The sequence below is a fragment of the Branchiostoma floridae genome, chromosome 12 (assembly GCF_000003815.2).
Source record: "Branchiostoma floridae strain S238N-H82 chromosome 12, Bfl_VNyyK, whole genome shotgun sequence".
Classification (NCBI taxonomy): domain Eukaryota; kingdom Metazoa; phylum Chordata; class Leptocardii; order Amphioxiformes; family Branchiostomatidae; genus Branchiostoma; species Branchiostoma floridae.
The window spans coordinates 21,601,500-21,613,882 of NC_049990.1; the positions used below are offsets into that span (position 1 = coordinate 21,601,500).

Here is a 12,383-nt window from a genome sequence, read left to right on the forward strand (position 1 = left end):
GCAAAACCAACATCATCTAGTTCTGGGCATCTTTCCTATCCCAGAATATATCAGCTTCTAAGAATTTTCAAATTTTTCTTTGAACTTGGTTGTTGCTGAACCTGACCAGAGAATCTTTGTACCTTTGCAGGACCCAGTGGACAAAACGTGCCATGTACTCTGGCTGGAAGCAAGGGATCATACAAGGCAACTTATGTCCCAGTGGAAGTTGGTGAGTTTAAAGTTGTCTATATCAGTGTGATCATCCTTTTGTTTGTAGACATGTACAACATGGTTACTAATGTCTTAGACAACTGCTAAAATGTTGATTGCAATGATACAGGTAAAACCCTGATAAAGTGCATTTTGCCCAAATTGGACATGTCTTACAAAGTTCTTTAAGAATGTATCAAGCATCCCCCTTTTGATTGTTGATCCATTAAGTCACTTGATTATAAAAAAATGCATAAAGAGCAGTTCTACAATGAATAAACAGGCAGTAGTGTATGTCTCTATTATGTAAACATTATGTTGTTTATTTTGTTGCACTCTTTGTAAATTTCCAATCACCATTGATATTCAAAGAAGATATTAATCTGGATGCCCTTGATGCTTACAATAATATGTGACCCCTCAAATCTCTTTAAATTTTTTTGTTTTTGTTATAGGAACCCATGATATTGACATCCAGTTTGGAAACATGCCCATATATGGTAACCCGTTCTCCAGCCGTGTGTATGACGTTGGTCAGGTGACGGTAGAGAGCATACCAGTGGGCAGGATTGGCAGGACTGCGGAGGTCAAAGGTCAGTTGCCATCTTCTTATTCCTTTTTTTTTTTGCAAAAGCCCCTGCTAGTTGAGATATGGTCACTTGCCAGGGCAGTCTTGTACAGAGGCAGCCTACTACTTAGTACTAACTAAAGAGTTATATTGGCTCATTGTTTGAATACCAGCTATATTGTATTTATCAGGTTTCATCAGTTATTGAAGGGCTATGGGAAATAGATCACACTTAAATCCTAAGTGAAATTGAAATCATCCACTATCCTTACTTATTAAACCAACAGTGTTTAAATCTGGGAATTGTGTTACTGGACTTTTTATCATCATCAGGAAAATAGTTCAAGGTAATTGATTGTATCATTTCACAACTTGTTTTACAGTAAGCACTGCCAAGGCAGGGGAAGGCCAGATCACAGCCAATGTGATTTGTGAAGACAACATTGTACCCAGCTCTGTTACCCAGAAGCCTCAGGGAAAATGGGACATCGCGTTCATCCCCAAAAGCTTTCAGGACCATCAGGTCATGCTAAAGTTCAATGGAGCTCTTGTGCTTGGTGAGTTTGTGTTTGCTCAACAAAGAGCCTACAAAATCATGCAAAAGTCATTTAATTGACTGTTATTTAGCTTAAACTCACTCAAGCAGATTATTTTAGATTGTCCGGTTGTTGGAAACAGAACTTGTAATTCCAGTACTTAACAGTGTTTTTAGCATGTGACTACAGTATATGTCTACAGTAAGAAGATCACATGTAAAAGATAATATCTGGTCTTTGTGGACAGGTGGTCACTGTAAACCATGAGGATTCTCAGTAATGCTTTTAATTTATCGATGGGAAAACCCTCTGATGGACCACCAAAAAGTGATAATAGTGGTCCTTGCATAGAGGTTTAACAGACTGTACTGTTAATGCATTATTTTTTAATTACTTCTTACATTTATCCTTAATTGTTTATTCTCCAGGCTCCCCACATGTTTGTAAGGTCCTGAATGCCAGCTCAGTCACAGCCTCTGGGGATGGAGTAGATGCAAACAAAGACCTGAGGGCAGGAGATGCCGTCAAGTTTGCCATACAGACAAATGATGCTGGGGAGGGAGAGATACTGGCTACTGTCACAGGTAGGTCACTCATATGTATCGCTAATACCTCAGCCTTTTCATTTCTGTCAAGTGTCTTGATTTCCTCTGTAGGATTTGACCAGTCCAAGTCACTATCAACCTCGATACAGGCCTAGAAATGCAGAGAATTTAGTCATTTGATAACTATCTGTACATGCCAAAGAGCAGTCACTCAAGCAACTGGTCAGTGTCACTGAGAAAAGACGATGGATGATGTCTGAAACTTCTAACCATTTTGAAAATCATATCCAGTTGCTTGTGTGTAACCGCTTTTTGACGTATCTTATTTCATAGCTGTCTAACCTTCATTGACTGTAAATGTATTACATCTTCAATTATACTCACTTCGAATACAATTCAATTTCTGGGCAGATCTTATTTAGCTGAACTGTTTCATTTGCTTGAAAAGTAGTAGCTTAATTATTTTTTCTTTAAAATCAACAGCTCCAAGTGGAAAAGTGTCGTCCTGCACCATATTGGGAGGTGGCAGGTCAACAACACATACAGCAGTGTACACACCAGAGGAAGTTGGTAAGTTACTAATCAAAGTGTAATCTTTTCTGAAAGCATTGAATTGAATGATAATGTCAAAATCACATACATGTAAATATGGTTTTAGGGACTATCGTGAGTGCAAAATTTCCCCTCTGTGTCCACTTTCACTTCAAGTGTTGTACATATATTTCCATTGTTGTATGTTAGCTTCCCTTCATTTTCATTTCAACAACAGCTTCTTGACAGTTCCCTGTTAATTTTGTACTGAAGACTCACTTTCTTCACCTTTTATCTCCCAGGGAGGCACAGAATTGATGTCGGTTATGCAGGCATGCCCATCTCGGGCAGCCCCTTTGCCAGCTACGTCTATGATATCAACAAGATCAAGGTGCAAGATGTGACCACAGGCATCATGGGACTACCTGTTAGTATGGGAGGTATGTCGCACCACACTTATCAACAGTAAGCCATTGAAAAATTGCATCAAAATGGCACTTCTTGTATAGTAATTTTCTAGGTTATACCAAGGAGCTTTTATCAGGAGGAGAGAGTATGAAGTTACCCGCCCGCTGTGCGGCTTTGTTTGGCCCGTTAAATCCCGCAGCGCCGGCTTTGTTTACTGCCCTGCGCGGCGCCCGTCTGATCTGATGTTCGTAGCGCCGGTTGGCACGGTTTCTATGCTAATGAGCCACGCCATTACGTCATAGCCCTCGAGCCAGCCCGAAGCCCGATCTGCAAGAGGCGAAGTGGGTCAGGTTTCCGACGATTCCCTTATTTGGAAAACTCGGCAGGCATGTGACTACGTCATCTTGCGGTAGAGCGCACAATGGCGGACAGTTTGATATGTTTCTCTTCGCCGTACAACAAACATGGGCCAGTTTAGGCCTATTTTCGCGGATCGAGGTCTGTTTTCTTGCGATAGAATTATGAATTTTCACATGTATTTTCAGATGGCTACTAAAAAAATATGACGTTTTTCTTCATTTAGCTGATATTTTTTCGTAACTGTTGATGATGTGCTCGGTAAAATGGCGTGTTCACTGTTGGTCGAACCTTGCTCATTTTTGTCGAACCACCCGTGTTTTTAGAGGATACATCGGGCCTGGAATAAGGTGAAGGTAAGGCGGGAGAGCATAGTTTTCATGGTTTTCGTTACGATCGGGTTTTCGTATATAATGTCTTGAGTTCTCCAGGCATAATTTTGAACTTTGTATTTGTATCGATTTATGAAATATATCTGTTGCATACTTAAAAAAAACTTGGTTCCTGTGATCATTGAGTCATGTTTTTCACAGTCATCATTAATTGTAGGAATATTACCAGTTTTTTTCGTAGACTTTGCCTCAGACAATTTCGCCTTTAGGCTTAGCCCGTACCCGAGCGGCGGCGCTGTCCGGTCGCCGTATGGCTTTGAAATTTCACCCTCAGTCAGAGAGAATATTGCCGCCGCTGTATGTATTCCGAAGTTACTCTTCTGTTCAACATCGTCGACAAAATCGCAAAAATCAGATCGCTACACACAATGTTTGTATCCCCAGGCCGCCCCACCATGAATGACCACAAAACAAAGGGAAAACAAAAGCTTGCGTGGGTGAAATGTATGTAGATGCGGGTTTTTGACACGTGGGTGTTAATCAAATTTTGTCGCCCGCTACGAACATAGCTGAATGGAAAAAAATTCTTGCTCTCTCCTCCTGATAAAAGCTCCTTGGTTATACACAGGTGCCTAGCATCCATTTGTTAAGATGGGGAAATAAGATGTCAGCTAACAGAGAACATTTTGAGCTGCTCTATACAAAATTTGCAAGACCTATAGATTGCAAGTTTTCCACTTCATGTTTTTTGTCTGTTTTGCTACTTTTGAGAGTTAGAATTTTTGTTAAATCTTTCTGCATGCATGCTGTCCTTGGTGCTGAAAACGAGGTTCATTGGAAATCTGAAGCTGAATCTAAAACAACATCAAAGTTTACCATTTCAAAACCTGATAAAATTTACAAATGCCATCTCCAAAGCTTTTATCAATTTTTCCATTTGTTTTGGGACATTATATAAGATCAGTATACTATTGCTCAAGTATGGTTTAACATTGAACAAATACATTTCTATGGCAAAGATTCTTCTCTCAACTCCTTAGACAGTGGATGCTATCTAAAGACACCAAATTTATTTTCTACTTTTACTTGTTAGTCAAGAGTTGTTAAATAACAACATCATTTGTATCTCTAGTTGATGCCACCAAAGCAGGACGGGGTGAACTGGCAGCGTCTGTCACCGTGGACAACTTCAAAGTGGTCCCAGCATCACTTTTGCCTGGGAAGGAGCCAAAGAATTACATCTTAAACTTCACTCCAGAGGCGTGCAAGACCCATGACGTCCTCTTCAAGTTTAATGGGGACATTCTTCCAGGTAAAACATTTTAAAGTACTACATGTATTCATCATTGAATACTTGCAATGGTTTATCCCGGCTATTAAGAATAAGCATAGTCTGCAATTGAGGAAATCTTTATCAGCATATGCCAAAAAGCAGTTACTCAAGCAACTGGATATGGTTTTGGAAACAGTCAGGCATTTCAGACAGCCATCTGGTGTCTTTTGTCAGTGACATTGTGTTCATGTTCATAAAAACATATATATCCTGTCAGAAAATATTGTCTAAGATCAAGAATGATGTCTTTTTGGACTCATATGATGTGTTATATTGAGCACATTGGGTATCAAATTAGATATAATTTTCCAGGTTTTGTGCAAATTAGATTATATTCCTTCTGTACAGAACTAACCACTGATAAATACCATTTCAGGATGCCCATACAAAGTGCAGCTAAATGACGCCAAACAAGTGACGGCTTTTGGAGAGGGGCTGGACCTGGTGCCAATCAACAAGCCCACGTCAATCAACGTGGACACATCTGCAGGGGGAGGGGGGCCTGTCACCTGTATGATCAAAAGTCCCAGTGGAAAAGTAGTGCCATCCAAGATCTCAGGAACAGAACAAGCCTACAAGGCCACATACACACCCACTGAGATTGGTGAGTTAAAGTTTTCAGCTTGAAAAAAGTACAAAAACACTATTACTGCACAGTAACAGCACCTGTTTGTTGAAAATTACAAAAGTAGTGTCAGTTTTTATGTTTGTCCCATTCTTCATGAATGAAAAATATAACTGCAATAATAATACCCACATTTTAAGGAGCTTATAATATAAAGGCCAATTTGCTACACCAGAAAGTTGGTGAATGGTTTCATTAATGGTGAAAATTTGCTGAGTGGTAATTTTTATTTTTATTTCAAAAAAATTGTAATTAGGAGGGGGCGAATCCGTGAACCAAGAAATTAGATTGGTGTGGCCTAATAGTACTACACTAAAATGATATGTAGAATCCACATAAAAAAATTGGATGAAAAAATGATTTCTTGCATCTTTTTATTGTAGATTGTTGTAGATTGCTGACTTTTTTGCATGTCTACTTCATGTTATTTGACTGTAGTCTTTTATTGATTATGTACATAGAAGTGAATTTTATGTAAAGAAATTATCAAACTGCAAACAACAACATTTATTTTCAACTTTGTATGATAAAGTCCTGAATGTCCTTGATAAAAAATACTGTCACTTTATTTTGCTACAGGAAGTCATAATATACAAATCAACTTCTGGGGCATGCCCATATATGGAAGTCCTTTCACCAGCAAGGCCTTTGATGCCAAACAAGTCATAGTAGAAGAGATTCCTACAGGAAGGATTGGGACACAGACAGGAGTTGTTGGTAAGGCATTTTCTATTGATTTTTATTTTGGTCATTTTCCTTCTATACATAATACATGGAGCTAAAGCTGTTACAGTAATATTTACCAGAAAAGATTTGTGTGTTTCAATGTGAAAAGTCAGTAGACAAACTAATTTCCTAATTTTCAGGTGAATGTGGCTTTGAATGCTTTACCTACTCTTAACATTAGTGGTGGAGTTACTATGTGTTGCCAATATCTTGAAATGAAGCAAATTATTGTTTTGCTCATGCATATTTGAATCTAAGAAATTGTCACAGAAAATAGACTATTACACACACATTGCCTTCAAAGTTTTTAAGTTGTATGTACTCTGTGCAATTGTACTGACTCATTTCTTACCATGGCCAGTAGTTCTTGTTTATTAGAGTGAGATATTTGACAACTTGATGACCAAATGTTGCTGTCTTTGCTGCAGTTGATGCATCTAAGGCTGGAGTAGGCACTGTTTCTGCAGAGGTGTTCTGTGACAAGAAGCAGATTCCCTGTAGTGTGCAACCGCTGAAGGACGCGAAGTCTGTCATTGCATTCATGCCACAGAGTTTCAAGGATCATGAAGTCGGCATCAAGTTTAATGGATTAGCTATACCAGGTGGGTTTGCCGTACAAGAAAATGAACAAAAAAAAGACTTGTACCTGTTAAATGAATGGTATTTGCTCATTAACAAATAGTCAATTGTCATTCATATATAAAAGCTCAAGTAGACAAAATACAGAATCTTATATCAAAGCATTTTTTACTTAATGAATGAAAGAGCTAGACTATTAAGTTTCTTGCTCTCTGGTTTAGGAATTGCAGGAAAGTACATATATTACACACATTTGCAGGGAACTATTCACATATTTATCATGTTTATAGTCCAAGCTTGTTTATGCAATGCAGGTCTATGGCTAGTAATATAGTGTGAATAAGTCAGAAATTCTGCACATAAACTCTGTTAGTTATTGTGTACCACAAAACTTGCACTGTATCATTGAAGTGTTGAAAAGTTTCAAAACATTCCCATAACTTTTAGAATAGCCCCAATGAAAAGAGAGGTGCTATTTCTGGTTTCTTTCTTTGTTTGCTTGTTCTCAGGTGTGTGTTAAAGTTTCCCCAGGTCCATTTCCACAGGCTGAGTTTTTGTCCAGGTCCAATCTTGCTCATGCAGACCTAATTGGCCCAGGTTTAAAATTGTACTGCAGGCATGAAGGAAATGAACAATGCTGTTGTCAAGAGTCAAGACATGGTTGTATTCTTGGTTGCTTCATCAATTTCTTGTTTTTTCTAGGTGGTCCACATGTGTGCAAAATCCTGGGTGCAGACACAGTGAAGGCCTTTGGGGAGGGGATCACCCCCAGGCCGGGAGTCCCACGGGGCCATCCCGCCACTTTCACCATCAATATGAACGATGCAGGAAATGGAGAAATTGCTTCAACTGTAACAAGTAAGTTCATTTCAGTTAGCAGCACTGCGTGGTGGGTAAGGTTGCATAGTGTTACCTTTTAAATGGGAACAATTCTTTTTTGAAAAGAGCAAGCTTTGTGAAAATCTTTACCAAAACCCAGTTAAGGTGACACCAACTATACATAGCCTTATAACTTCCACAAGTTACAAATTGACTGAAGCTATGACGTTTACTTAGTTGCATGAATGAGTTAATCATATAATCATTGTTTCACATTTTGAACTTTTAACAATGCATTGTGCAATGATATGTACCAAAGTTTGCAGTGGAACTGAAGATTATGTGTAATTTTGACATATTGGTGCAGTTCATTTTGCAATAGAGTAAGAAGAAATGAACAATTAAAAGTGCATGTTTGCATGAAGACTTAGTGTACATCTAGGGTCACCGTACTGTTTCAGGTAATGCATGCTTATTATGATTTCTGTCTTGTGTATGGTGACTTGTGGGGTTTGTGTAGTCATCTCTGAAGATTGCTTAGTAATATTGTTCTGTCAGTGTGAACAAGTTAGCAGCGGTAAAAGCACATTGTCATGTTATTAATCGCCGTCTTATTATACAGTTACACTTTATGTAGTCCTTTTGACTGGTTTGCGACATAACCACGATGTTAATTTTGTCTTGTTTTTCATGTTGTCTAGGGTGGACAGAGAGACAGAAGTGATTCATGTGGGGTGTTGGAATAAGTGACATCACAAGTTCTGCACGTTCTAACAGAATTTGCTCTTGCTAATTGCCTAACACCATGCTCCCTATGCCTAACCCCCAACTAAAACCCTGCAAATGCCCCTTTTTCTGCATATATGTTGCAACTGTTGCTGCTAATACTAATACATTGCTGTCATTTACATTACAAAGTCATGTGACTCACACCGGCCAATCAGGTTTTGTGGCACATTCACAATGTATGATGATGATTGGTTGGTTAGTTGCCATGACAACACAAGTGTGTGGATGTATGGGTGGAGGTATGAATGCCAGAATGGTTGTAACCTCTCTGGATGGGATTATGTTTTGTTGATGTTTTGAGGGTCTGTTCTAAATGCATCCAACTGCATGGTTTCTTATAACATGACTGTGTATACCATCGCATGAAGTTGGTGTGAATTTTAAGATAATCATCTGCATGGTTTGTAACAGCAGATTTGGGTTTTCACCATTTCATCATTACCTGAACTTGTCTGTCTTGTGTCAATAACAATGTCTGTTTCATGAGCATGATGTGAAATCAAGCAATTGTCATCTTTCAATCGTGACAAAAGATTTCATACAGTACATACTTTAGGAGCTTATATTTTAAGTTCAGAGACAAATAGACACTGTCCCTGAAATGCTCTCATCTACTCAAATTTGAGGATAAGATCATCCCTTGTTTTCAAAACAAGCTACATCACTGAATGCAGCTGGATCTAATCATGTATAAACTGTCCTGAATACCTCATGTTACAAAACTTTTATGAGAAGATATGGTTGTAATTGATGACCATATCTCCACAGGGTTCCTTTATGCGATGTTTATGTATAATATTTGCATTGACTTTGACCCACAGGCCCAAGTGGAGGTAACGTGCCATGTCGAGTCAGTGGACGGAGTGGAAACTACACAGCAGAGTACACACCTTATGAAGTTGGTGGGTATATCTTCATTCTGCTTCGGACTTTCTCATTGCTGTATTCCCGTACTTGGTCAGTGGATCTCAAAATCATTATCATCATGTCTTGCTGCTCCATCTCTGGGTCCAATTAGGGTCAGTGATACTGAAGTGATTAGAAATTACTTTAAAGTCTGTCATAAAATGAGAGTTAAACTTCATCTTATTAGACTATGAAATGAAAAATTCTGTCTAAAATACTGTACTAACAAAGCTCTTTTGTAAACTAAAAGAAGGTGACATTCTTTCTCCTCAGTGCTGAAAGTCTGGTGACTGTAAAATTTCTATTTTCCATTAAAAAAGGTCTGCACCTTTGGCCATGAGCAGTCTACATATACCTCAGAGAGCCATATTTGTTTTATGTACATTCTTTGTCCTTGGTGCTGAAATTCTGGTGCCTACAAAATTTCTGTTTTCCATTGAAAAATCTACTTCTCCTTTAACCTAGAGCATTCTACATGTTCCATATTTGGTTCAAGTTCATGAATATGTGATATTCAAAGTTTCCTCTCACTCTTTTCCTCACAGGTGACCACAACATTGTGGTGACATTTGCCGGTCAGCAGATCATGGGCAGCCCCTTTAACTGCCACGTGTACGATGCTCGGAAGGTCCGCGTGGGAGACATACCTCTGGGGAAAGTTGGACAACCTGTCACTGTGCTCAGTATGTACTACTCAGAAATCAAATAATGGTGATGCTTGGGACAGTAAGCTGTTTTTAGAACACAACGCAGAAATTCAACTACTTATCTAAATCAACATCATGATATTTTGAGTGCTACTGTATGATGTGCAGAGTTAACAGTTTTAAAACTGATTTGTAGCAATATCTTCTTGTGCAGGGATTTCAGATTTTATTGGCCTGCAGAAGTAATGGCATGATTGTTAAAAAAAGTAATGATTGTTAGAAAAGCAATGATTGTTTAAAAAGTAAACCTACGGATCGGAGGACTGATCGAAATCTTGTTGGTAAGCCCTTTTAATTTTGTTCATTGATGTAAAGTTTAAAATTGTAACATAATGTTGACTACCATCAGAGATGAACTTACATTTGAGTAAACCTATGGCTGTATAGACAACTACTTTACTGATAAAACAAACAGATTGGCTTGTGTTTACATCTGCGTATCATTTCTCCCTCATCTCCAGTTGACACGACGCAGGCAGGAGTGGGAGACCTACAGTGCACGGTCAGCGCTAACGGCACGGTGCCCAGCCACCTGGACTCTCACGGCACAACCCACAACCTGATGTTTGCACCACGCACTGCACAGCCTCATGAGCTGGATGTCAAGTTTAATGGACAGACTGTGCCAGGTAGCTATATTTACTAGCAGCCCCTGTGTGTATCTACTAAAGACTACTGCGTGCTTGTACTTAATAATCTACTCCAGTCAGACTTACTACCACTTAACACCTTTGTTTCACAGTAGGTATGCCAGATTATGTTCTTGACCCACTGAAATAAAGATATAAAATAAAGATAAGGGTTTCCTTATGAGAGACAATTACAGGAAATTATTTAAAAAAAAGAAATGGAAGGTTGACAGCACTTTTAAAAGATGAAAAACTGATGTTGTTTGTTTCATATTGAAAGGCAATTGAATTTGTATCGGAATTTAGGATGAATTCTATTTCATGTCCAAGAATTGGTGTCTGTGCACCATAACAGAAAATATCATTCCTCAAACTAAAATTTGTCTGATATAGCTTATGCTTAACCTTGTCTTGCTCAAAAGATTCGAAGTTTTCAGTCATGCAATTTTCAGGTTTTTGGCAAGAGAGACCAAATCTTAGGAAAGACTAATGACATTTCTTAATTGGCTTACTGTTTGGCTCTTTACAAAGTAAAACAATTTTTATGATCTATTTTTTTGGTACCGTTAAATCTAATGAGAGTGTGTCTGTTTGGACATGGAAAATAATACATGATTTGAAATGTGGTCACACCTTATTCAGTCTCCTTTACAGCATGGACTTTGTCTAAATCCTTGAGTTGAACACATGTAATGCTCCAATTATGCTACCACTCAATGCAACAGGAGTCTAGCATGTCGGAAACTTTCCAGGTTTTCTGCATGAAAACATTCCAAATCTGATCCTTTACCTCAAATCCAAACTTATGATTTTCTTTTGTCTCTGGATATGGATAAGTTCAAAACTTCTTTCTGATTGAAATATGATATCTCATTGACAGTATTTATTGCAATTTCTCATTTTTTAAAGACTGCAGGGTACATGTGAATTCATAACAATCTTAACAGATTTTTGTTACTTTTTTTTTTCAAATTGCTGCTGTTCTATTGTAGCCACTGGTGCCATAATGAACATAGACTACTCCAACATTGATGAAGCACTTACTGATATGGAGGACTCTGTTTCATTGAATGGTTACCCCGAGAATTTTGGGTCCCAAAGTGTGAAAGCTCAGAGTTTGGGTGCTAGGAGTTTAGGGGGTCAGAGCATTGGAGGTCAGAGTTTAGGGGTTAAGAGCCTCGGAGGTCAGAGTTTAGGTGCTCAGAGCATTGCAGGTCAAAGTATGGCAGCATCCTCCATCTCTGGAGTTGTAAGAAATGGGGTACCACCCCCAGGGAATGGAGAGTATGGCTACTATGTGTTCTACCCACTACCTGCAAATGTGAGGCCTGGCTCTGCAGTTATGATTCCTGCCACTCTGCCTAAAAGTCAGCCTTAGATGGCTAAAATAATTGTCATGTTTTTTTTGGCTCTGATTTCAAATCTTGATTTGTCAAATACTGCTATTCATTTGCAAATATTGTTGCATTTGAAAAGTTGAGTACTTTTCAGAGTCTTATTGGTTTGTGACTTTTTTACTACATGTAGGTTTTCAAGAAGATCAAAAGCATTCCCTTTCAAGGTCATTTGGAGGAAATTTAGCAATTGCAAAGTGATATCATGCAAGTAAAATATACTTCAATTGCAAATTTCTAGGAATCTGAAATTTGTTTGACTGTTTTTATTAAAATTTCCGTAAACTATTAGTGAAACACATCTTTAGCTTTCAACCAGCAAGTTATAAGATATTGGAGCCCTGGGTCACAAAAAAGGATAACATTAAATATTCCTGTTAATCTGTGGCTATATGATTATGTGTGTG

At 38.4% G+C, this 12,383-nt stretch overlaps 1 protein-coding gene across 1 annotated transcript in view; it reads left to right on the top strand.

Annotated features, from left to right (window-relative positions):
• LOC118427565 (filamin-C-like) overlaps positions 1-12,383 on the top strand; it is a gene marked incomplete in the record, with an annotated part of 99,051 nt that overhangs the window by 49,234 nt on the left and 37,434 nt on the right. Inside the window, 3 exon segments of the mRNA XM_035837403.1 lie at positions 9,162-9,242; positions 9,792-9,929; positions 10,415-10,582. Of these exon segments, the coding sequence (XP_035693296.1) occupies positions 9,162-9,242; positions 9,792-9,929; positions 10,415-10,582 (387 nt within the window).